The sequence below is a fragment of the Neolamprologus brichardi genome, chromosome 20 (assembly GCF_056152115.1).
Source record: "Neolamprologus brichardi isolate AB-2024 chromosome 20, ASM5615211v1, whole genome shotgun sequence".
Lineage (NCBI taxonomy): Eukaryota > Metazoa > Chordata > Actinopteri > Cichliformes > Cichlidae > Neolamprologus > Neolamprologus brichardi.
This window is the reverse complement of record NC_142123.1, coordinates 3,977,982-4,003,675: the sequence shown is the minus strand read 5'-3', so window position 1 is coordinate 4,003,675 and position 25,694 is coordinate 3,977,982. Positions and strand designations below refer to the sequence as shown.

The window sequence follows — 25,694 nt, the reverse complement described above, 5'->3', positions numbered from 1 at the left end:
TTAATGCATATAACATATATATTAGAATGAAAAAAAATTAAGTTCAATGAAATAAAGAACTACCGGGCAGAGTTATGGTATCCGCCATTTTTATCGTTATTATTATTATTTTTTTATCTTGTCACTTTTCTGTGCGTAAACTGCGCCGTCTGTTGCCTGCCTCTCCTGTCTCGCTTGATTTCGTGATTAGGATCGTAACAGTATATGAAACAGAAATTAAATGCTTAATTGGAAGGACAGAAACCACACGTGATTGAATTTTTGGCGGATTATGTCAGACTTGTGGAGAAACGCTCTCTCTCTCCCCCTACCTCGCTCCTTTTCTCTCTCTCTCTCTCTCTCTCTCTCTCTCTGTCTGTCTCTCGCACACACACACACACACACACACACACACACACACACACACACACACACATACACACACACACACACACGTGCGCGGGCGCGCGATCAGTCCCGGTTTCACGGGTCTTTGTTTCTGATCTGTTAAATCCCACCCACTTGACATGAACATAGAGGAGAAAAAAAATCTCTCACTCGGGCGCCCACGTTAACGGCACCCAGTTGCTGTTGTCGACGCAGCCTGCTGGACCTGTAAGATGGAGACGGAGAGCTGTTTGCCTTTCTCTTCGCAGACCAGCAGGAGGACGCCAACAAACTCTCCGGGACTCGAGCACGGCGGCTCCAGCTCCTTTCTCCCCTGCGATGAGCTCCAGAAATCGCACCTTCCTCCGCCTCCTCTTCCACACCGTCTCAGCCTGAGAGGGGATCTCTACGCGACCGCAATGGGGAGGTTTGGTGATGCTGCGGTGGACTTTACGCACGGCGCTTCTCCAGCGAACCCGACCGGTTCACCGTCCAAACACAGCAAGTTCTTGGACAGCATCAACCAGGACCAGAAAGGGGCGGCAATAAGCGGCAAACCGTCGTTTTATGAGAACAACACGGACGGTGAGTTAGAGAGTTTTTGAGTTAAGACAGAAAGTGGCAGTAGGAGTTACATCCCTACCTCTACTACAATTAAAAGTGAACATTTACTGGGATTAGCCGCGTCTTAACTATCTCAGCTTTAACTAAAACAAAGTGCAGTAGCTTGATAGCGGGCTTTGGTCAAATAAGAATCATTAAAAGTACTTTACGTTTGATTTGCCCCACCCCCTTTTTAAATTTTATTTAATTTTTTGTAACTTAGGTTTTTCTAAAGAAAATGCTCGCCATCATTCACTTGGCAACTGGTTGAAAAAAATAAGTAAATGGGGAAAATCAAATATGGACATCATTTTACACTTTTTTTCTGGTTATTCAATTCAATGGATCCTTTTTACAAATTGTTTTTAGTATGCTGCATTTTGTGTATTTTTCATATAGTAATAAAAACAAAACAAAAGTGCATTTATGCAAAGAAAAGTGTGGTTGCAATAAAAATGTCACCAAGTTTTCTTTTTTCACTTAACGGTCCTTGATGTGAAGTTACAGAGGTTAAAGGTCAGCCTAACAGCAAGTTGGGTGTGTCATTAGACTACTACTCTTCTTTTCAGGCCAGCACTCAGCTTGGTATCTCTGTATTTTTGCAGACGCTCACGCTTTCAGTTTCTCCTTCTTTTGCAGACTTTTTGGTCACACAAAACAGAACTGACTTTGTTTTGCAAGCACGGAGTTGCACAAATGTCTGACACGATCGCCCACAAATGTCCATCTTGGGAAGGAAAGCAACCGCTGTATATGTTGAACTGAAGCCTGAAGAAATTATGTGGTCTTTCACTTGTTTATTGGTGCTGATGATTCTGCAGAGGAGCAGAGGATATCAGCCCCGATAAGCTTCTTGTTATATCAGTGTCCAGAATAATATACATTAGTTTCATTCAAGTTAATGCCAAAGACAGCGAACACGTTAATTAAATTTTCTTTTACACAATTACTTATGATAACACGATAATATCAGCCGGCTTCTTTAGAAATTAACTTTTATTTTAATTCTTGCTCAAGGAAAATGAGGTGTGCGTGCGTCCCCTTTTCCTTTTCTGTCTTTATCTCGTGCGCACACACAGACATGCGCAAGATTTCCACTCATAACTATTTACTTAGTTTGATTTATTTTGCAGTTTAATGCTTATTGGTGCGAGTGTGTGAACCAGCGCATGTACGTGCAGAACACGTGCGCGCGCGTGTGTTCTTACGTTTTCTCTTTTAAACTTTCAAAAGCAGACGCGTCTTCCTGTTTCGTCGGCAGTGAGAAGAAAGTTTAACGCAAAAAAACAACTTTTTACATTGGTTTGCAATATTTTCTAGTTTTTCGCAAGCAGCTATATTCTCCTATAAAAGTTGAAAAAAATTAGAACGGTCAGATTTTAACTCAGTTATGGTGATTAGCCGATCTGTGGCATCGGTTCACAACAAGCTTTATCGTCGGGCACTAAAAGATTAAAAATTTAAAATACTATATAGAAAAAACCCAACGATTCTGAAATGGAAAAGCAGTCCTTTCTTTTTGCTTTTCTTTCTTTCATTTGTTATTTGGGAAGATGTAAATTATTTTGGTGAAAAGAGAAAAATTCAGTTTTAATGATTGCTCGTTGTTTTTGTATTTATTATAATCATGTTCGTTGACCCTCATTTTCTTTACGTCAGTTTGTTTGTGTTTGTGACTGTAGCGTAGCTGCCACAGTTGAGTTTTTTAGATAAACTGCATGCACAGGCTTAATATTTCTTTTATTCCTATTTTACTCCTCAGAAATAGGCCACACATATTCATTTTTTTGCAATCATGTTTAACCTTCTTATACTCCACAGATACTATGTGCTATAATAACTTACTACACAAATCACGGCTAATAAATATTCTTTATTCAGAACTGAACAAATTCAGAATATTTTAAAACCTCGGAGTAACATTTTGTCCAAATTTAAAACATTAAAATCCACAGCAAGATGCCTGGAAAAATGCCATTTAAATTTCCACAGTCGCAAAACAATAGCTCATCGTGCTCGCAGCATGATATTCCTGCCTTTTCATTTTGAACTTATCTCCTTTTTGCCTTTTCCTGCATTTCATATAGATCTCCAATTACACTTGAGTATAGTCATAGCGGATATGGGTGCTTGACAAGGTAAAAGCTCAATGCCCCCCTTTTTTTTCCTGCAGTTGAGTATATTTTCAGCATGTGGTGTAAGGTTGGAACTAATGGACTTGAGGAAATTAATGTTGCAATAAAGAGTGTTCTCTGTTGGGCCCTATATTGAATTAAGAGCACAGCAAAGTAGTGTTTCAGCTGCCCAGAGCGAGTGAGTGCCCCCTGAAAGATGGAAAGTGGTTTTGTTTCGTAGCTCAGGGTTAAACATAATGAACTTGGACAACAACATCCAAACTCTGCAGGAGGAGGCCTTTCCATGGTCTGTTAACAGGAAGGAAAGTAACGCTTTGAGATTTCCCCTCACTCCTGAATGTAAATGGCAGAATATATAGAATTAGTCCAAAACAATCATGTGCTTTAACAGATAAAAAAAATTGTGTTTCTCTTAGACTTTCTCTGCATGCAATGTAAAGAGCCTGGACGGGACTGTTGCTGTGTATTGCTGCTGTATAAATAACACTTAATTCCTCTCTTCAGATATTTGTGACATATTTCAACAAGTTCCTATCAAGTGTAGGCGACCCTGAAAATGCCCTTTGTTCTGCATATTTAAATCAGCAGGTTAAAGTTTCACCAGCTTTTTGAGTATTTTCTACCTAAATATGGCTCGTCTGGCTAATTGGAGTAAATCTGAATTTGTGTTGCTTGTGCATTTTCTCTGGCGGCTCACGGTTTTTAGCATAATTTGGGAATCAAACTGAGAAAATAGTCACATACATCACAAACAAAACTTTTGATGTGATACACAATTTGTGTTTATTTTAACTGCAGCGTGTTGGTTTTAAAATGTGCCCATGTGGGCCAAAGCTGTTTCCAGGTGAGCTGTGCTGGTGTCAAAAGGACTGCTCATCTCTATTTCTTTGCACAAGGGCCTGACAAACCTTTCAGCAGCTTTGTATGAACTATGTGAAAAGAAAAAGGAAAGTACACAAAATCAAAATGAGCAGCAGCAAGACAAACAAAACAGATCATTCATTATGTTTGCAGAGATTTGTACTTAAACAATTATAAAATCGAAATCAAATTTGGCATTCCATAAAAAGTCATTTAAGCTGTATCTTCAAGCAATGATAGTCTCAAATGATTAAATTTCAGTGTATATATTGATGCAGATGGACTTAGAAAAAAAACTGTTAGAATTTGTGTAACTTTTGCGTTTTCCTGCCTTGCTTCAGTTCGGGACAAAGGCACTCCAAAAACCATGGGCTATCCTGGGATTGTCACGGACTGTTGTGGCAAGCTCAAAGAGCCAGGCGGTGGTTTACAAGGAGATTCTATCGCTGACTCCATTGACTTATCTGGCAAAAACAAGAAGCGACGTAATCGCACGACCTTCAGCACATTTCAACTGGAGGAGCTGGAGAAAGTGTTTCAAAAGACACACTACCCCGACGTGTACGCCCGGGAGCAGCTGGCGCTGCGGACGGAGCTCACTGAGGCTCGGGTTCAGGTATGCCAGGGCAACTCCATCACAGTTGACACCTTTTTTATTTTAATCAGAAGAAAGTATGATGCCCTAACGAAAAGTTGTCTTCTGGAAATTTACTGTTATACTATTTTGTGTTATAATATATTTTATTTTTAAAAGGTTTGGTTCCAAAATCGCAGAGCCAAATGGAGGAAACGAGAACGCTATGGGAAGATCCAGGAGGTTCGCAACCATTTTGCTGCTACATATGACATTTCTCTTCTTCCTCGCCATGACGCATACCAGGTAGGCCAATGTAGCTCTCACATGGCATGTATGTTGTAGCAGTAAACTTAACATCATAAAACCTGCTGAGAGATTGCTTTTGTTTCACTGTACAGGACTGAACAATATTAAAACTTTTGCTGATATCATTCTAAATCTCTTCCTATCCAGATGCAGGGCAATCTGTGGCCGGGGGCAGCTTCAGGAGGAGGCGGCGGTTCGGGTGCAGGCTGCGTCCTAGGGGCCGACTCTATCTCCTCATCCTGCATGAGTCCGTACCCTCACCCCCACAGTAATCTGCAGGGCTTCATGGGCATGCCCACATCCTCCAGCCACCCGCACCATCACCATCACCCGCCTCACCATCCAGGCATCAACAGTCTCTATTCTCTCCACGGCTTCCCAGGAGGCCTCGGGTCAGCTTCCATCGAGGGCCCCGAGACCGAATACAAGCCAACAGGCCTGGTGGCACTGAGGATGAAAGCCAAAGAACCAGGCAGCATCCTCTCCTGGCCAACATGACCATAATAATGCCAGCTCGCCATTATGCACTGACTGAGCCGCAGCATATTACAGTCGTCACCCATACACGATCCCAGATGTACATTTGTGGATTTGACTCGAATATTTCCTCCAAACGTTTATATAAATCAACTTAGAGACGTGTTGCTATGCAGAACTGTTGGAACAGGCATTTTGCAAACAATAAGGCCAACTTGAGAATCTTGCACAAAACCCAACTTTATTAATACGAACGTTCTCGTTTCCAGTTCTTGTTTTGTATCACAGTGCTGAGACCAAAGAGGAGAATTATTTAAGCATGTAAAAAATGTATCATATTAATCCCTTTTAATGTCTGTTGTGTTGTGCGTGAGTAATAAAGGGCTCCATGTAAATTTAACTGTCTTATTCAGCAGCAAACTATTTTGGGGAAGATGGATTTTTTTTTTTTTTTCTTCTTTCTTTTTTCAAAATGAACAAAAACCATCTCAGTTATAATAATTTAAGCAATGACTCTTTTGCAAAACAATAGCCACCACGTTTGTGATGCAAATATAACTGGCAATGTGGTTATGAGGCAAAAATACTTTACAGGCTGTGGAGGAAGAAAAAAGGTTCCTGCTGTGCAGAAAGTGTACAGAGTGAATGTGCAGCCCGCTAGGCTTCGCTTCAAGTTGCACTCCATGCATCAGGGGAAAGTGGCAGGTTCATAATGGAAAAACTAACCTGGTGACCACACTTCACTACTGATAATAAAGTAGATAACCACAGATGATTATGTATTTGTCATGCATGTCCTACCATGTGAGGTGTTTAATCGATTACTGTGGCTCACAGCATATTTTGCATGCTGGTCAAGGTCAAATGTCTTCTGCATCCATACAAGCAGAATCTAACAGAAATACACTCACATGATCCTGAATGCTGTCCTAATAATCGTTTTCAGAAAAATCTCCCCAAACAATTTACGTTATTGTCAAGGAAACATTGAATTGCACGGTACATCCCATGTGGTGTGAATTACTAAATGCCAGGGCATTCATGTCAAACTGTGAGACTGAGAACTCAATGTGAATTGAGAAAAAGAGTTTCGCTGCGGGACAAAGCCCCGCCAAGCTGAACTCACTCCCCGGGAGTGTGCATGGCTTTCAGGGGGAATATATTGGCTCCCCTTTGTCTTTGCCTGCTTCGGTTTGACGGCGATGCAGGGGCGGATTAGCTGCCTTCCCCTGAGTCTGTGCCGGAGTTTCCTGAAAGCCACTAACATGTGGTTCCAATAGAAGAATGCAGAAAGCCATCAGAAACACTTTCCACACCCACAGCTTCAAATTCCAGCCAGTCCCTGGGAGACGGCAGCTCTCACTGCAGTCACATAGTCCCCCTGATTAATTCCCAGATTAAGAGGAGAAGATAAGAAGACCTGTCAGAAGGGATAAGGGATTGAGGAGATTGCTGTGTTTAGGAAAGCTAGAGAAATAGCAGATGGTGGATCAGAGCTTAATTTTGATATTTATTTTTACAGTGTGAGCAGGTTAATCAAATCCACCCGTAAACAAAAGAGGAAGCTTGGTGGTTTACTGATTTTGATATTTTTATTCCTTAAAACAGTCAGAACAGCTGTAATAGATTAACTCAGGGGCTCGTGATCATAGTTTGGCTTATTCTACTTCAAAAATGTCTCAGAGTGAACGTACAGTGATGTCATTTCACTATAGGGGGCCATAGGTTTTCATCAAGCTCTCATTAAAGTTATCATGCTGTTGCATTGGCTTTGATCTGTGTTAAATCAATGTATCAGGATCCAAAGAGCCTCTATGGTTTTTTCAGAAAGAAATGAAAGATGATGAGTCATCGCTGCACAATGCTAGAGCTAATCATCACTCAGTATGTCAGGGTTGCTAGCTGTAGACTGTCACAAGAGCCTGGAAGCTAGTATACCCTCGGCCTCATTATTTGACTAAAAAAATATGATTTAAGGCTCATTAAAGTCTGTAAAGCTGACTGCTGGCCACTGCTCTGAGCTTTGATCTCAACAAGATTTATCTTGGCTTCAAGGTGCAGCTATTGAGAGGCTACTTTTATTTAACATATCCCACTAAGGTAAACAAAGTAGTGCACTGTGTGATTGGCTCAGTTTCAGCAGTTTGTCAAGGCTGCTTCCAAAATTTTATTGCTAGGAAAAATGTTTTGGCAGTTCATTCAAGAAAATCAAATATTCAGAATATAAAATGTTTGTGCCGAAGTGCAAACAGCAGAGCTTGATTTGAGCCGAAGCATGACTGTAAAAAATGGGGAAATACTGTGAGACATTAAAGAGCAGACATGCTTTCAACTTAAAAACTAAAGTGTTTTAATCGGCTGTAATATCTACTGCTACATGTGGCCTACACTGTAGCAGATATTAGTCAATATCAGCAGCTTGATTTGCTCATATAGTTGCCAGGAAAGGCCCTTTCCGCTCAATGCTAAGGGGAGTGGGCTGCTGCACTTTCTGTTCAATACTGCCACCTTGTGGTATTGGATCTAATTGAAGATAAAAGGATTATCTGCTCGCTCCCACAACATAATTAAGTCTGACCTCCCGGGAAAAACGAAATGAATAATATTCTTACAAAACCTGCCTACAGTATTATGCTACAGTTAACAGTGAATGGACAGCAGAAACTGGCGCTGTGATATAAGCAATAAGATTTATCTTAAGCCTTAAGGTGCAGCCATTTAGACCTAACAAATAGGCCACTTTTATTTAACTTTTATGTAAATAAGTTGGCATACAGCTCAACAAAATAAAAATATAATATGACAATGCAAGTGTCTTAATAAGGTAAAAGCTTTTCTGAAACTTCAAAGGAATACAAAATACAAATAAAGTAGTATGTAGGTTTATATTTAAACAAACACAAACAATTTCGATAACTTATTATTTATTGTTTTTTATTTTATACTCAATTTATTAAGAAAATATAAAAATATAGTGCCTGCCGCTGGGTGATTGACGTGCGCTTTAAAGTTTCCCACCCACTTTCTAACCAATCAGAACGAAGGGGTGGGTCTTCGAGCTAATCTTTACAAAATGGCGACTGTTGTTGTTTTGCCGCAGGGTCAGTGAATAAACCCGTTTTTCACTTCAGTAAATTTCTGCATTAAGTTGCAGAAAAAATCGCACCAAGGAAGAGCAAGTGTCCCGACGGTCGACACCGAGTGGGCCGAAATGAAAGGTAAAGAGCGGTCGCCGATTAAAAAACGCTCCCGGGCCCTGGACGATATTCGAGACAGGGGAGGATGCCATCCGACCAGCAAGAAAATGGGGGCTCTGTCCGTTTCCAGTGGGAGTAATAATGGAAACAGTTCGTCCAAAAGCGACGGCGGCTCGACAAGACGGAGTCTCCTCGGGGAAAAAAGAGACCGAGACTTCGACGGTCACAGCCGGACTGGAAATAATCACAGTTGTCAGTCTGCAGCTGCCGCCGCCGCTGCAGCGAGCTCCGTGGGCAAAAACCACAACCTGAGCCTGACGCTGGATTTAGCCTCACCGAGGACCACCTCTCGGGGTGAGCCGCGGTTGCAGCCGCCCAGCACAGAGAGTGAGTACAAAACGCTCAAAATCAGCGACCTCGGCACTCAGCTTAGCGACGAAGACATCGAGGACGGACTCTTTCACGAATTTAAAAAATTTGGGGATGTGAGCGTCAAGATAGGTCGTAGCAACGACGAGCGGATAGCCTTCGTAAATTTTAGGAAGCCGGAGGACGCCAGAGCGGCTAAGCACGCCAGGGGACGGCTGGTGCTGTACGACCGGCCGCTGAAAATCGAGGCGGTCTACATCAACCGGAGGAGAAGTCGGTCTCCGGTGGAGAGAGACGTGTACGGTGCGGCTCAAAGCCACAGACATTTGCAGAGACCCCTCTCGCCCACCGGGCTGGGATATAGAGACTACCGGCTGCAGCAGCTAGCCCTGGGACGGCTTCCTCCACCCCCACCCCCACCTTTGCCGAGAGAACTGGAGCGGGATCGGGAGTTCGCTCTGTTTGAAGCCAGAGCACGCCCAGCCTTCATTGCAGAACGGGCAGCTTTCCGAGAAGAGGATTTTATTTCTCCAGAAGATGACCAAAGAGCTAATAGGACGTTGTTTTTAGGCAATCTGGATATAACTGTCACAGAAGCAGACCTCAGGAGGGCCTTTGACAGGTTTGGAGTCATAACAGAAGTGGACATTAAGAGACCAACACGGGGGCAAACCAGCACGTATGGATTTCTGAAATTTGAGAATCTTGACATGGCTCATCGTGCTAAGCTTAGCATGTCTGGTAAAATAGTGGGCCGCAATCCCATAAAAATAGGCTATGGGAAAGCAACACCAACCACACGCCTGTGGGTGGGTGGTCTTGGACCTTGGGTTCCCTTAGCTGCCTTGGCAAGAGAGTTTGATCGCTTTGGCACTATAAGGACCATTGACTACAGAAAAGGGGACACTTGGGCCTATATTCAGTATGAAAGTTTAGATGCTGCACAAGCAGCATGCACACACATGAGAGGCTTCCCACTGGGAGGTCCAGAGAGAAGACTTAGAGTGGACTTTGCAGACACTGAACACCGTTATCAGCAGCAGTTCCTGCAGCCTCTCCCAATACCACCATTTGACATGGTGGCTGAGTCGTTTGTCCACCGTGCCACACCTGAACCGCTGAGGGTCAGGGAACGAACTCCACCGCCGCTTCACTTCAGGGAGAGAGAGCTGTTTCCTGGAACCGACTGGCCCAATCCTGCTATTCGCGAGCGAGTACGTGCCTCACCTTTTGAGCCTCTGGAGCATTTGGAGCGTGAGAGGCGAACTCGTGAGCCCTGGTCTTTGGAAAGAGAGCTGCAGGGGCGAGAGCCTGCGCGAGAGCCTGCTCGAAAGCGGCGCATATTGGAGGACGGACGCCACATAGACCACTCCCCTGACAGCACTGAGAGGACAGTAAGACGCAGGCGTGCTTCTCCAGATGGCAGTCCTGGAGGCAGCAGCAGAGACGGGGGGCGCTTTAGTGACTCAGAACGCCCCCTGCGGGGCGAGAGAGCCTCTCCTGCGACAGAACGCCACAGCAGCCTTGAAAGAAGCGTGTCAGACCGAAGGCCCAAAAGCCAGAGTCTGTCTGATAAGGGACTTTCAAGCAACATTATTTCAGCAGTTGGAGAGCGCAAGCGCAAGGCAATCGATGGTGGCAAAGGACCAGCCAAGCGAGAACGTTCTGAGAGCAGCTCAAAGGGAGGCCAGCCATCCAAGCCGGATGGCACCAAACTCAGTTTGGCGTGGCACGGTATGCTATTGTTGAAGAACAGCAACTTTCCAGCCAACATGCACCTGTTGGAGGGAGACCACAACGTCGCCAGCGACCTGCTCGTCGACAGCGCTACAGGAAGGCGAGTGAGCGAGCTAAAGATCACGCAGCGACTCCGGCTGGACCAGCCCAAGCTCGACGAGGTGTCTCGGCGCATCAAGGTGGCAGGTCCGGGCGGCTACGCAATCCTGTTGGCGGTTCCCGGCACCACAGAGGACGCATCTTCATCCGACCCCGCAGCTTCAACTCAGCGGCCGCTTCGCAACCTGGTGTCCTACCTCAACCAAAAACAAGCAGCTGGAGTCATCAGCCTGCCTGTGGGAGGAAGCAGAGATAAAGACAACACAGGGGTTCTTCATGCTTTCCCTCCCTGTGATTTCTCCCAGCAGTTCCTGGATTCCTCTGCCAAAGCTCTGGCAAAAAGCGAAGAGGACTATCTAGTCATGATTGTGGTCCGCGGAGCATCTTAAAGAAACAAAATACACTAAATTCAAATGGAATTAAAAAAAAAAAAAAATCTGCTGTATGTCAGTAACTATTGCATGCTGTGTGTTCTGCATCATGGAGTACACTAGTATGGTTATTGAGTGTTATGTTACCATGTAAACCACTTAAAGGACAAACAGTGCCCCCCTGCAAAGCTAAAAGTATGTGTGTTTCTGAAGTTACCTTTCAGAGGTGTCAGTCACAATCATAAATCGGCAGTAATTTAGCCCAAATTCTGTAAAGCGGTTAAAGTTTAGTAAGCTTAATTTATGAACAGAGAAGTCATGCAGACTATATTTTTCTTTGGAGTTCATTTGCAGATTTAAAATGTTAGCCATCCAGGTCTGCAACGGAAAAAAGGAAAAGCAGGAGAGTTAGAAGTTTAAGAAAGGGACACAATAACAGCTCATAACAAACTCTCACCTCGCCTTCCACAGGGCGCTAACAGTAACATGTTTCTATTATAATGTCATGCATTAGACAAACAGGTGCTGTTATTGTGTCCTGATATTTGCATCAGGCTTTCAGAAAATACAAATTTTTTTTTTCAAAGTTTTGAATTACAGTGCAATAATACGTCTATTACCACTTTTTGATGAAGGGAGACAAACGTGATTTGAATTGTTTTTCTTTTCTTTTTGTGTGTGTGTTAGAGGGTCGGTGAACTATCTCTGGTTACATTTCAAGGTCAAAAACACGTTGCACAATTTTTCTCTCAGCCACCACGTTACAGCGTTGTCCCATCGCTCATATATTTTCATCCTTAACAAAAAGTCAGGCAAATGGAGCGTGGTTCACTGAGGAAGAGTTGTGCAATGCGTTTTAAGTGTTACGATGCTCACGCTTGTCTGTCGCTGTGGATTTTGAAAACTGGAAAACATTGTGAAGGTCAGCAGATTCAACTTTGCTGGATACAGCTGATACAGCTCAGTTTAATTATTAGAAATTCAGGTTGGAACAAAAGTACAAATTCTGTTCAGGCTTGTCGTTTGGGTTTAGGTGTATTTGTCTTGTACTCCTCTGAATTGGAACGCCAAAATTGCAAGATAGACAATGAACTCAGTGCGAGTCCACCGGTAAAGCTAAATGGTCATGTCATCTCTGTATGGATTGCTGAATACTAACAGAATTTATTTTCAAGGGAACAGCCAATTACACATAGCGTAGTTTAAAAAAACAAAACAAAAAAACAGCTACTAACATTTTTTTTTTTCACAAAATATTTTATTTTGTGCATCCCTGTCTTTAGAAATGGTTGTGAAAATGTGAACTATGAAAAAGTATAATAGTCATGGATAAAAAGCTTAGAGGATTTTGTGTTGATTTGACAGACTGCTTCATTTATTTACCCTAAAACCAGTAGGTCCTTCAATAATAATAATAATATTAAATATGCCAGTACAAACCTAATATTTGTACAGTAAGTAGGTCTGTGCAATTTTATAGTTTTAGAGCTATCTTAACAGTTAATGTTGATTTATTTTAGCAGTCTAAATTTGACAGTATTTCACTCACGCTTGCCAACGTTTATTTATTTTTCCCCAAGGCCTACCCTGTTTTGTTTTGCCATTGTAGTTTTGCCATGTAGTAGTAACCTGCCATGCACTATAATTTGCTGAATTTGGTTTAATATGTATTGAAAACATTTATATGTGGGGGGGGGGGAGAAAAAAAAAGAGAAAATTGTTGTATATGTGAACATCACACCCACTGCGGCTTTGGACTCTTGAGGAGACGAGCACAGAGCTGAAAACCTCTGCAGAGAAGGCACCCTGGTGGTTGTGAGTCCTCGCTGATGAGGCAGCTTTTAAGTTGTGTAGCCCATCTGCACCTGTGATGACTTCTGTTTAAAATGGAAAAATTGAGCAATGTACACTTTGATGTCATGGGGAAGGAAAATCCGTAGAGCCCATGCGAAGCTGTTCACATACCTGCAAGTGCATTTGGGCACTTAATGTGACCGATTATCAATAAATTGTTCATTTGAAGGGAAACATGTTTCTTCGATGGAAGTGAATTGAAGAAACGAGCTGCCCGTACCTTATTGTGTTTCGAAAAAGGAGTTGTCACTTGAAATTTTGTTTCTGCACACGAGAGGGGAGACGATTTGCAGTTTTAGCACCAGTGAAGAGAGACCCCCCCCCATTTCAAGTGAGGATTGCTGCTTACTTGCAGGCCAGTTCTGACCTCCTAAGTTGCCTAAATTACTTCCTCCCTCACGATTCCTGCTTGTGTCCTCAACTGTTCCTGTTGGCATGCGAATGACCGATCAGGATCGAGGAGCCAGAGTCCGGTTTGCAGTGGCGGCACGTGCCAGTATCCTGTTGTCTCCTGTGGTCGTTACTCTAAAGGTTTCATGTGCAGTGTTCCTGGGTCTGAATACGAGGCGAGGGAAGCTCATCACCTCCGTCGCACGCTCCACTCGGGAGATTGTGGGCGGCGCCGCTCTGAAATTTCCATAGCATCTACAGTTCATGCTGTCACTCTCACTGCAGAGGCCAAGCTGAACCACTGGGCTGATTGTCTTTATTACACTTTGCCCAGTTATATGAGTTGATTTGACTAAATGTTTGTATCAGGGAAGAGGATTGGGCCAAACCTCAGCTAGGAATATTGTTTGTGTTCTCCTCTGATTGAACTCTCTCCGAGGAGACGAGTGAGGAAGCTCGTTTGCTTTTCTGAAGTCGTGTGCCGTCATCACCCGAGGTCTGCTGCTGCTGCGTGGAGCTGAAACACAAGCAGGCCTAATCCTTTACCCTTTTTTGCATCGCTGGAAGGAATCTACGATGCACCTCACCACTTCCCCAAATTCATCTAGGAGACTTGTTTATTTTGACAATTCCCTTTTATAAGTTTAAGACCGCTGTAGACAAAAAAGAGGAAAGAAAGCTTCCATTTCCCCCCAACAACCTGTTATAGTCATGTTAGTGTGAAAGCAAATGCTGTGTTCTGTGCTGAGGATGAGCCCTTGCTTCACTAGAGAAACATTGCCATCTTGAGGACCACGGAGCACCTGCTTTCCTCTCTCACCATCTACCTGACACCACACAGAGCTGCTATCACTAAAACTGCTGTACAGAGACAGCACGATGGTGAGTAAGGTGACCGAGCGCTGCCCGCCAGGTCTGTATCGTTGGCTTTGGCAGCAGTGGTGAGTATTGAGTGTCAACACCTCACGTTTTCCAATAACAAATGGACAGCAGTACGGTGATTTTCATTACTGGGGTTATTTTTCTTTAATGACAATTGGCACGAATCCCAAAGGGCATGTAGGACAGAATGAGAATACAGTGCTGCGCTGACCGTCGCCAGTTTTAAGATTAAGCTAAATAAAAAGATAAACTGTCCCAAATGATCAACAATTGCAAATTAAAATTGAACAAATTATGTGGAAACATTTGCTTGTTAGGCTACTGCGACTGCCACGCCTCTAGATCACGTACAAAATCCTGGGTATTGTTTCTGCAGCTTTCAGATCAATATCATTCTTTCAAAGATCAATCATGTCACTGGCACTAAAGGCAACACTATTGTGCTCTGTGAAGTTAAATTCAGTTATAAAGATCTCATTCTTTCATTGTGTGGCAAAAGATGGCTTTAAGCATTGGTGATAAATGAATGCATTATTGAACAAATAGTTTGAGTATGTATCCATATGCTCATACGAGATTCACTCGACTGCATTTGTAACCTGTAGTTGCTGATTGCTGTGCAGATCTTAATTACTCTTACTAAATTACAAGTGAAACAGCAACTTTATTGATGTATAGGAATATAAAATAACTAAATGTAAGCCCCACCTTTACCAGTGAGATGCAGACACTAGTGAATGAGTAATTCTAATCTGTATTTTATAATACTTGTTAAATACTTCTTCCAAAACTGTTTCAAATCACTGTAGTTCCTTTTAAGAGTGCTTTGTCATAGATAATATTATTGATTATGCATGCAGAAACCTTTAATAGATTATAGTCTCCAGTTAATAAAAACAAGCAAAATTAATTAATTGATTGATTGATTGATTGCAGAGATCTAGTCCCAGATCCTCTAAATCCAACATAGAGCAGCTGAAGCTAGTAAAAATAAAAAGTCCGATCAGTGGTCAGAACTTCAGTGCGTGTTTTTTGAGGCTGTGTAAATAGAAACAGAAACAGTGAGCTCAGATATTGTCAAATAGGACACTGTTTAATGGAAAGCAGAGTGCAGTGATGTTATTAGGTATCACTGTACACTAATGTATCTTACAGGTCAGCAGCAAGATCATAGCTGGTAATGTTTTCTTCTGTTGTTGTTGTTGTTTTTTAAATGTTCCCAATTATAGAAAAATCTACACAAATAGAAAGATTATTTAAATCACAGCTGTATAAAGTTTTTAACTTTTTGAGAGAAGGAATTCTGCAGATTCCCACATTTCCAAGATTATTTGCTGAAACCGATGCAGCTTATTAGACCACCAGCCAATGTACGGTTCATGCCACAACTAAATTAACAGTTTTGGTAATTAAAATAATATATTTTTTTAAATGTTTCTGTAATGTTTGGTCCAGCACAAAATATTTTAGTAGTTAAAATGTACCTGTTATTTTTATCCATGAATTCAAAAAATTAAGCACGTGATTTTTTTTTTTTTTTAAACTTTTGATTAAGAAAAATGAGTTTTAGTGGTTGAATGTTATACTTGATTAATTTCTGACTTCTCAAATTTGGACATGAAAACATGAATTCAGTTTGTTAACAAAAACAAACAAGACATATAATTAAAAAAAAAATAATTTAGATTTCTAAAATATTTGTGTTTTCTCATTTTTTTTATCACGTGCAGGCAAAAATCTGTTAAGCGCTGCATCATCCAAATATACTGACTCTGGTTATAGTGTCACTACTTACAGGATGTTGTGCAATCAATGTTTGCAAACACCCAGTACTTTTGCAAATAATCTGAAGCGAAGTATGTAGTAGTACGATATGATATCCTTGTTAATACATTATTGTTAAAAGATGATCTGATTTGCTGTTATGGCCACAAAAACCACACATTCATACTTACTTGTAGTATCCATGCTGACTGCAGTGTAGTTCGTTGTAGTATTAAGCACCAATTTGTATATTAGCATTTTACGCTGGTGAAATTTCCTATTTCTTGATAAGTGTTTCTATTTTCTTTTTTAGCTGACACACTTTAAAGCGTTAAAGTTTGCAATCATTTTGCACCTTTATGAGTGAAACCATGTTTGTATTTTTTTTCCTCTCAGGGTTCAGCTGGACAGCCTTTTGTTCCCAGGATACTTGACACACCATCAGGTGTCATCTGCAGTAAGTACCCCGTATGTTGTGAGTAGCTGTAGCATGAAATCTGTGACAGCTGTAGATGAATATCTGGTATTTAGGAAAATGAGTGTAATTGTTATTTAGCATGTCTTAATAATGTGTCAATAAAACAAGTTTATTTGTTAAAACTTGTGTTTCTTGGCCTGGTGTTAGTTTGTCATCTGAATCACACAATAACAGACTGAGGTACACATCAGTTTATTACAGCTGACCTGCACACTGTTACAACGCTTAAAAATGAACTCTACTGGCTTAGAACCAGAAATCTATGATTGGTTAACCATATCTCCTAAAGTCGATCAGTTTTAAAAAAAAAAAAATCCAGGAGTGAGAGTCAAAAGTGCCTCACCGAATAATGTGTTTGCTGCAACAAAAGCATCCAATCAACTGTCATCAAACAGCACATGGATATTGTTTAAGCGTACAGCTTCTTAACATATCCAGATAACTAGCAAGTAAAATGATCCCTAACCCAAATCTACCTTTAAAGCATCAAATACTTTTCATAAAAGATGCATTATAGTACAAAACAGTCAGTGGAGCTAAATCACAAAAGCATACTGATGGTGAATGCAACTCGTGAGCCGAAAGAGCCTTTGTGCATGACTGCTGTTATAGAAACAATACAAAGAACCTCGCTCAGTATTGTGAAAACGAGTTGAGGGGGAATAATTTGGTACTAATTGAGACAGCATTCTTTGAGCAAAAGCCTCATTCAGCCACACGAGGGCAGCAAAACAAAGCACACGATTCAATTAAGACATTAAAAATAACTGAATAGCGGGTGGTCATAGTGGTTTAAAATACGTGCATTTTTAACCAGCAATAAGCTTCAAGTTGAAGGTTTTTTCTAATGTGATCTTTGGCTGATATCAGAGGACGTTAGTAAAAGATACATTACCTTGTAAGGCAAACAGTGGTGAAAAACAAGGAATCCACTGAAAACAAATGAACAAAGAACAAAACAAAACCCTCTCTACAATAAAAAAAAAAAGATTTAAGACTCCCATGTACAAATACAATATCATTAGAAGTTGCATTGCCATTCGCTGGCTGCCTGCAGGCACTGTAAAGACTGGGCAACAGTTTTAAACAGTCCACTTGTGGCACCGTGCATTTACATGGTCAACATTACACCATCAACACAGTTGGTCAGAGACATACAAGGATGACAAAATAACAAACAAAACAAGAACAAAATGCTGCTGTTCAGGGGAGCTCGGCGGCTCCATCGCTCCTCAGTCTAACTGCGACAAAGAAAACACCGAAACCTTAACTGAACAACAGGCTTTCGGGAGCTGGTGATCGTTGCAGAGAAGGAGACGTGTGTTTATGTGCGCATTTACCAAAGGAAAATCTCTCTCTCTGTGCGTTTGCATAGAACAGCTCATGAGCGGGTGCTGACAAGTTAAAGATAACGTAACTGACATCTGAATGTTTGTCATCATCAGTGACCTAGAAAAGGAGAAAGTTGTTTCCTTATATAACTAGAAACTACCTAAGGTTCTAATTTAATACATTGTTTAAAAATCTGAAGAAAATACTTCAGAAGATTGCAGCTGTAAAAGATTAAAATATCCTATGTGATCAAAAAAGATGAAGTAAGTCTGAGCTGTATTTGAAGCACCGAAAGGAGGTTAGGCGAACTCAAAGTGTTGCAACTGAATTCTCAGTTTACTGACCAGTAAAACAAGTTACTTCACAGGAGAAAGCAAAAAAATAAATAAATTGAGGCACTAAAGATAGCTGGAGAGTACGGTGTGAAAGTGTTCGGTGAGTAATGTCAGCAGCTGAATGTCGGTTAAAATAGTTCAATAGACATTTGAGTAGAATCAGTTAAAGTGTCAGCCTGCGGTGCTGAAAGCAGCCTAAATGTCAGTTAAACATAAGGGACAAACATTTCAGCAGATGCATTTACTGCTAAAAGGAGCTGATGTGTAAAAGCTTTAAAAGGGCTATTTTGCATGACAACAGTGAAAGAGCTGGGGTAAGTGAACGCCCCACAAGCAGCTTGCGTTTCGTGCGAACGTCCTGCAGACCTTAAATGCTCAAGCTGGCTGAAGACCCTCCCACGGCACAATGCACACCCATGAAAACTCCTGGGCTCTAAAAAGCATAAAACTTCTCATGTGACTCCAGGAAAGCCATGAAAGGTATGAAAAACTGAGCTAATGCCACCATTAGCATCTGGGCACAACTGAAAATGAATATGAATGTGGTAAAAAAAAAAAATCCAGAGGTGACAGGCACAGCAGAACAATTTCTGTGGGGGGAAAAAAACTGAAAGCATGATGCTCAAACATCTGAGAAGAAGATCAACAAGACTGAATTTTGTGTCATCATAAAAAGTGTTTGGAAAAATGAAGAATGCCACTGCGAGTCTCAAAGTGAGTACACCAGTAAAACACACGCCTACAATAATCAACTTAGCAAAGAGACACATTTTCTCGGTTAAACTGCAGAAGCAATGCAGGCTTTTTGGCTTCGTATCAAAGATTATGTGTTGTTTCACAGGCGCAGGCTGAAATAACACGGCTGCTCGGCTATCTTGAGAGAATGTCATGCAGCATAATCACAAGCTGGCCCAAAGTGCATATCAGTGAGTAATGTTTACCAGATACAGGTAAAAGCTTCCCAAAGACATCAGGTGAAAAGTACTTTATCATGGATGCGTGCTTCCATGGATCATTACAAAAAAAAAAAAAGAAGAAGGAAACTCAACAGAAGACAGGATTTCGAGTTATACTGCAGAGCTTCTTTCCGAGCAGTGTAATAAGCGACAAAACATTTCTGCGGAGTCAGTGCAGTTTTATGTTTCTCTCCCAATAAGTTATGCTTGCATATGTGCGTATAATAAATCGTGGCAGGTGTTGTACGCGAGGATTTTCTCCAGTTTTGAATCGGTGTGCCTCTCATCAGAACACCGGGGGATAAAGTATTTTGAAGAGCACTAACATTTTGGCTTTGAAGGTTCAGAAAAGTCTTTTTTTTCCTCATCGACATCCCGACAACTTTAAGTTCTTAAACATCGTGTTGCTGTGCAGCCCGCGTTACGCTCCCGCCGAAATGAACGGACGAGGTCCCGACTTCAAGCTGGAGTCCAAGGTGAACAGTGGGCAGGTCTGTCATCGTGAGCGCGTTGGTTCCGGATTGAACCCTGGAGTTAATTCCTACACAGCGCCGTTCTGCAGGCGGTCAGGGGTGAAACAGCCATTGGTCTTACAGCTGCTTTCTGCTCTTTTGGCCTGGGACAGTTTCCTCTTGGCCTTCCAGCGCTGAGCCAGCGGCTCCATAAACAGAGAGAGGGAGGAGAGTAGATAGCAGAGCCCCGCCAGGTAGAAGGAACAGTCGTAGGTCTGAGTGTAATCATATAAGAACCCTAGAAAGCACAAAGATCACAAGGATGCGTTAAGAGCCTGTGTGTTCATCTGTGAATACAGTTATTATGTTTTCTTCTTCTGGTCACCCCCCCTCCCTTTTTAAAAACATGGTCATGACTTCACGATAAACTACAAAGCAACTCAACTGTTACTTTCTTCATTGATGTATTTCTATTTATTTCCTTTACACAAGCCGTGTTGATACAAGCAGATGAGACGGAGCAGAAAGGCAGGTGTAAACACATTACACGGCCATCTGAAGTTTGAGCGTTTATCCTGACTGTAATATTTGATAACATTTTTTTTAATGCCCTACAGCCCGAGGCAAGGGCCATGGCTTGCCAAACGTTTAAACAGAAGGGATAGTAAACAGAGCCACACGCTATTTCCATACGGCCATAAAGGGGGCCATTACTCACGTTTAAAACTCCCGAAATCCATAAGCTCCTCTGTGGGGATTGCTCAACACAGTGTGAGTGGGTTCAAAGCCTCTCACTTTAATGTGGGCCAAATGTTACCAGACACATTTATTTTTCCTAGAAGTAGCTCACACATATGAAGACGAAAAAAATCCAGGGCACTATATCTGTATTATGAGTCAGCATTTTGTATATTTAAGGAGACAGCCTGCCAGTTGAGCACACAGGCAGATGTTACTGGTAGTTCTGCAACAATCTTACGCTGCAAAATCAGTGTAACAATAATACCGTTTACAAAGCAGCTCTCTCAAACCTACCATGGATACATCGCTGTTATTCTAAGGGTTTGACATGAAGAATGCAATCTGACCCAGTAACCTTTGTATACATTTCCTTAAACCTAAATTCCAGTTAGTCTCGATGTCTCCAGGCGAGCTCTGACTGTAGGTTGTTTTTCTCCTGTGTTTCAGTTTTCACACTCCACAGTGACTGCATACACCCAGACAGGCTGACACACATTTGGGAAGCACCACAAGGAATTCAGGGCCCCAGGAAAATATGTACACACACACACACATATAAAAATACATGTGCATAATAAGGTCTGTCAACCCATACTGTCCCCCTCTCCCCACCCCCAAACACACACACACACACACACATATATATATATATATATATATATATATATATACATACACACATTCACTCACTCCCTGTCAGAAATAGCACACAGACACACACAAACACAAAAGTAACATCTTTTCTATCATCACATCACATACAGATGTAGTACATATGGTTACGTGTTACAGTATGGGTTTCTCATTATGTACCTTTGGAAAAGTGAGACAGCACACGCTTGAATGTTTTCCATGATGTGAATCACTCACCTGCCAAAGGAGGCCCCGTGAGGCAGCCCAGGCCGACAAAGAACATTGAGAAGCCCATGGAGTTATTGAGCTTCTCCGACCCCACGAGATCTACCTGCGGGGCAAAACAACATACCAAGCACTTGTCACTGCCATCTATTTGCATTTTAAACAGTCCATTCTGCAGCACTACAAACCACGAACATTACTGCAGGTTTTCCAACAAACATTTGAGAGCACAACAATTTTAAATAGAGCGAGAAACTGGAAACATTTAGCCCGATAACGATAGAAAAGCCGGTTCAAAATAATGGAATATGTGTTAAAATCTGTTTTTAAAAAATCCCTAATTTCCATGTACAGCAAATATGATCTTCAGTGCTGTGCAAAAGTCTTGAGCCCCCATCTTTTCTTTATATGAAAAAACATAAAACATAAATGCAAATACAGTACATAAGGCAAAACCAGTTTGTACAGTTCTAACAAGCTTGAAATTCAATATTTGGTAAGAACACATTTTTTTCTTCAGCACAGCCTGAATACGCTTGGATAAGCTTTCTTGTAATTTCTTTAGTATTCTTCAGGAATGGTTCTCCAGGCTTCCTAAAGGGTATTCAAAGCTCCTCTTTGGATTTTGGATGCCTTTGGTTCTGTTAATTGACAAGATGATCCCACACTACTTTAATAATGTTGAGATCTGGGAGTCCAAACTCTGACTGTATGTTTTTCTATCAAGATATACTTTTGCCGACTGAGCCTCCACCATGTTTCACTGGTGTACCTCTCTCCTGACCTCAAACTGGTGATGTTCTGCACCAGAAATGTCAAATTTGGATTGATCACTCTATAAGACCTCATGACATTGCTTTTCAGTACAGTTCTTGCGTATTTAGTCATATTTCAGCCTTTCCTCCCTCTTTCACTTCCTTAAGAATGGCTTCTTGATAGGCACCATGCCACAGAGATCATTCCTGATGAGGCCTCAGTGAACAGAAGAGCTGGATGCATCTCTCATGCTGTGTGTCAGGTCTTTCCCGTTTTTCTTTCTTATTTCTTAAGGACATGACTATCAGTTACTGTTTATCTGCTGTAGATAATTTTGTTTTCGTTTTCTTTTTTGCTACTAAAAGAAATAAAAAAAGATCAAAATGGACTGAAAATGAGTTAAAAACAGCCAATGTCCACGAAAAACTTTGAAAGACCTTCAGAAAGAATGGAAAACTCGCTCAAGACACAGAAATAATTGCTGTTTGAAGACTTTTGCACTCTACTGTAGATGTATAAAGATAAACCTGCATTGTGCCTTTATATCTGTAATAGCCCAGCATGATTCTGCTCCTCAAACATTATTGATCTAAAAAAAAAAAAGCTTTAGCTGCATTTAGTTGTATAGTCTCCGCCGCTGCGCTGATAAACCACTCAGTTTGCTAGTGACAGCATTCTTCAAATAAGCACTTTATGTTGGAGAGACTCTTAGTTCAATAAATTACAGATTACTGCTATGATCTTCCTTTCGTAGAAAACCTTTGCCTGGAAAATAAGTAATTTCCATCAGCAGGCTAGTTTTATCTGTTTGTCACTGTCTGTTGGTTCTTCCAGTCAGATGTTCTAAAAAAAAAGAAGAATTGGACGTCATCCCTTCAGCCCATAGATATGTCCTGACCTTTGAGACCATACCATTGGCAAGTGAGGTCAAACGTGTGTCCTCATGCTTTTGTTTTGAGGGGTGATATAACTATAAGACACTGGATACCCACTGACTTAATGTGTTGATCCGCCCATAATAGCAGGTAGGAAACATCTCATACCACCTGCTTCAAAGTTTTTCTTTCCGTGTGGGATATAATCTTATTACTAAGCCAGTTCACCTTTACATGGCCCTTAAACTGCCAGACAAATCTGATATTGCTGACTTTGCAAGGTGAATGAACTACAGACTAACGGTATAGTGAGGGTGATAGCGGCAAGTTTGGTTAAAAAGTCAAACTACACTACGAGAGCACCCTGCGTTTCATTCCAAAGATACCACTGAATATATAGCGTTTAACCACCATTATTAGTTTTCATGCATTTTCTTTAAAAAAAAAAAACACTGAGCAATCTTTTCCTGCACGGTGTAACAAAGCAACAATTTTAATCCTATTGCATGGACGAAACATTGTCTAAACCTCGTGACTTGTTCATCGAGGTTGACTCACATTTTAGTTTTCTGGTTCTGTCATCTCCAAGTGTTTTTGGAGATTTTTGCTCTGTTCATACTCAAGACTTAAAAACATACGCTTGTTAGCATTGCTGTTATCACCGTGGTCATATCAGCATGCTGACATTAGTGTTTAAATGGTATACCTGCACAGCCTTGTAGACTGACCTGTTGTTCACTGACTAAAGGACACTAGAATTGATTATTTGCACATGCACCAACTGAACCTTTTCATCTTAAACATATATTAAATGACACGTCTATTCCAGGGATGGTATTTTGAATTATGTATTTATATATTTCATTTTATTATATACACTGTATACATTTACAAAAAAACTTATAAAGTGTTGAAACCATGGGGAACAGATAATTGAGGTTGTTTGTGTCCAAAGAGATGCATGCATCCCCCTTACCAAAACAGGCAGCAGCAGAGCCATGTAGCCACCACAGAAGATGGCGAAAAAGACTGCGTAGACCATCAGCAGCATGTAAGAAGTTGCCAGTGGGGAAAGCAGGTTGACCAAGCCACACAGGATCAGGTAGGCTTTGTGGAAATGGTACTTGTGGAAAAGATTCCTGTCTGTCACCCAGCCCGAGGCCAACTGGGCGATGGTCTCTGTGATACCTGTAACAGGCAAAGGTGGACAGACAACTGGATGAGAAAGATATATATTTATATGACTTAAAATTTTGATATAAATGTGTGTAGGGCCATTTTTGATCTGTGCATTTATACTGATGAATTCATTACAGCAGAGAGTGTTAACAATGAATAAAACGATTCACATTTTAGAATGTTGTGGTTGTAAAATAAAGGTAACACAGAAGTTCACCGCGCCTTGAGGCGACTGTTGTTGTGATTTGGCGCTATATAAATAAAATTGAATTGAACTGAATTGAAGTTTCTCTGGTTCACAAAGATCCAGTTGAAGATAGTTTTAAAAGCAACTCAGTCTCAAAGCACCCTTATTAAAATCCCTGCCAATTTACACATTTAACTAGTATGCAAATCTTGCATACATACGGGTGTGGCCACTTCTCAGGTAACTAATGTGTTTTTTTCCAATGTTCTAAAAAAACTTTTAAGTTTTTTTGTAAGTGCATTACTTCCTGTCTTGCTCATTAAATAAGCTTTCAATTCATTTCATATCAAGGTGAAGCACTAATCTAGCTAGTTTTGCAGGACTGTAAGCTGATGGAACTTCCTAGCTCTACATTCTTCTCTAAAATGATCAGTTTGATGTTCAGTTTAAAACAAAGATGACAAAAAATCCCACAAAAAACCCAAAAAGATGATGACCAAAAACCAGGATTGTAACAGTCCACAAACCAAATGATCACCAGTTTTATCTGTATAAATATCACTGGAGTAAAGGGATAAAATATTCCACTAGCGGTTACTTACATGCATAACAGCTGCATAAAAATGATGCAACATTTCATTGCAATTTCAGTATTAACGCCATAAGAAGCAGCTTCATGTTGGACTGCATTCCTCAAGTGTTTGTTTCGACATCTATGAAACATTTTAGTGTTAAATCATCTACAAGCTCAGCTTTCAAAAGAAAGGGGCCCAGGCAGAACTAGATGCTCCTCGAGTCTGTTACACTGACACTTCACTAGATGTGTGCATCAACAGCAGGAATAACACACTGGGTTAACCAAGTGTAGATGGTTAACATGGAGCTAAGATACAGAGCACAAAATCTGCTTTGTTTTAGGTTTTTGAGTCATTTAATGATTGGTCATTATCAACACTTTTTCAGATAAATAAATGACGTTTTGTATCTCCTGATTTTTCTTCTATTCCCACAATAAGGTCGTTGTTTTTTTAGTAAAATACCTTGACAACTACTAGATGGATTAACATGAAATTGAGATCTCACATTTCAAATTTAAATCCATCAACTACTACTTTAGAACTTGGTTCGAGGCTAACTTTGGTGTTGGGAATTAGGATTATGGTTACAGGTTGATGCAGTTATTATGTGCTTAACGGAAACAACGCCAGGAGGAACTGTGAGTACATTTCTCAATGTGAAGGGTGTCTGTGTAGATGTGTAAGGAAAGGGTAAAGAAAGACTGTGAGGAGAAGGAAACTGAACTAAATAAAATAGGTCACTGTTATCCAACCTAACTTTCCTGTTGCTCCTGTTCTCTTGACACAAGAATACTTTGTAACCGGCACAGTTGGTGGCAACACACCGACCTGTTAACATCTGTATTACACCAGCAACAATAAGCAAACTATCTATTAAGCATTTCTTCTCATCTGACTGATTGTTTGCTCTACTTGGGTATGATGACTGGGCAGATATGGACTGCTCTCTGCTGAGGTCAACTGGAATGCGATAGGTGAT

The 25,694-nt window shown here is 41.1% G+C and overlaps 3 protein-coding genes across 3 annotated transcripts in view; 2 read left to right on the top strand and 1 right to left on the bottom strand.

The window, feature by feature from the left end:
- The first annotated feature begins 549 nt into the window (after positions 1-549).
- alx3 (ALX homeobox 3) lies at positions 550-5,693 on the top strand. The gene is made up of 4 exons (XM_035904137.2): positions 550-951; positions 4,307-4,581; positions 4,720-4,845; positions 4,996-5,693. The coding sequence occupies exons 1-4, from the start codon at positions 600-602 to the stop codon at positions 5,344-5,346; spliced, it is 1,104 nt and encodes a 367-aa protein (XP_035760030.1). The 5' UTR covers positions 550-599; the 3' UTR covers positions 5,347-5,693.
- Positions 5,694-8,383: 2,690 nt separating this feature from the next.
- rbm15 (RNA binding motif protein 15) lies at positions 8,384-12,793 on the top strand. The gene has a single exon (XM_006785571.2). The coding sequence runs from the start codon at positions 8,537-8,539 to the stop codon at positions 11,114-11,116; it is 2,580 nt and encodes an 859-aa protein (XP_006785634.1). The 5' UTR covers positions 8,384-8,536; the 3' UTR covers positions 11,117-12,793.
- A 3,806-nt stretch (positions 12,794-16,599) lies between these two features.
- slc16a4 (solute carrier family 16 member 4) overlaps positions 16,600-25,694 on the bottom strand; it is a 31,379-nt gene continuing 22,284 nt past the window's right edge. The window contains exons 9-11 of the mRNA XM_087833305.1: positions 23,748-23,959; positions 21,153-21,246; positions 16,600-19,839 (exon numbers count right to left, since the gene is read on the bottom strand). Coding sequence (XP_087689431.1) covers positions 19,631-19,839; positions 21,153-21,246; positions 23,748-23,959 — 515 coding nt within the window. The 3' untranslated portion in view covers positions 16,600-19,630. The remainder of the gene's footprint in view (positions 19,840-21,152; positions 21,247-23,747; positions 23,960-25,694) is intronic.

Bases quoted from the DNA above. Each gene is read 5' to 3' on its own strand.
- alx3 (XM_035904137.2), top strand. From the start codon at position 600: ATGGAGACGGAGAGCTGTTTGCCTTTCTCTTCGCAGACCAGCAGGAGG. The intron at 952-4,306 runs GTGAGTTAGAGA...GCCTTGCTTCAG, and splicing joins TTATGAGAACAACACGGACG to TTCGGGACAAAGGCACTCCA. The intron at 4,846-4,995 runs GTAGGCCAATGT...CTTCCTATCCAG, and splicing joins CTCGCCATGACGCATACCAG to ATGCAGGGCAATCTGTGGCC.
- rbm15 (XM_006785571.2), top strand. From the start codon at position 8,537: ATGAAAGGTAAAGAGCGGTCGCCGATTAAAAAACGCTCCCGGGCCCTG.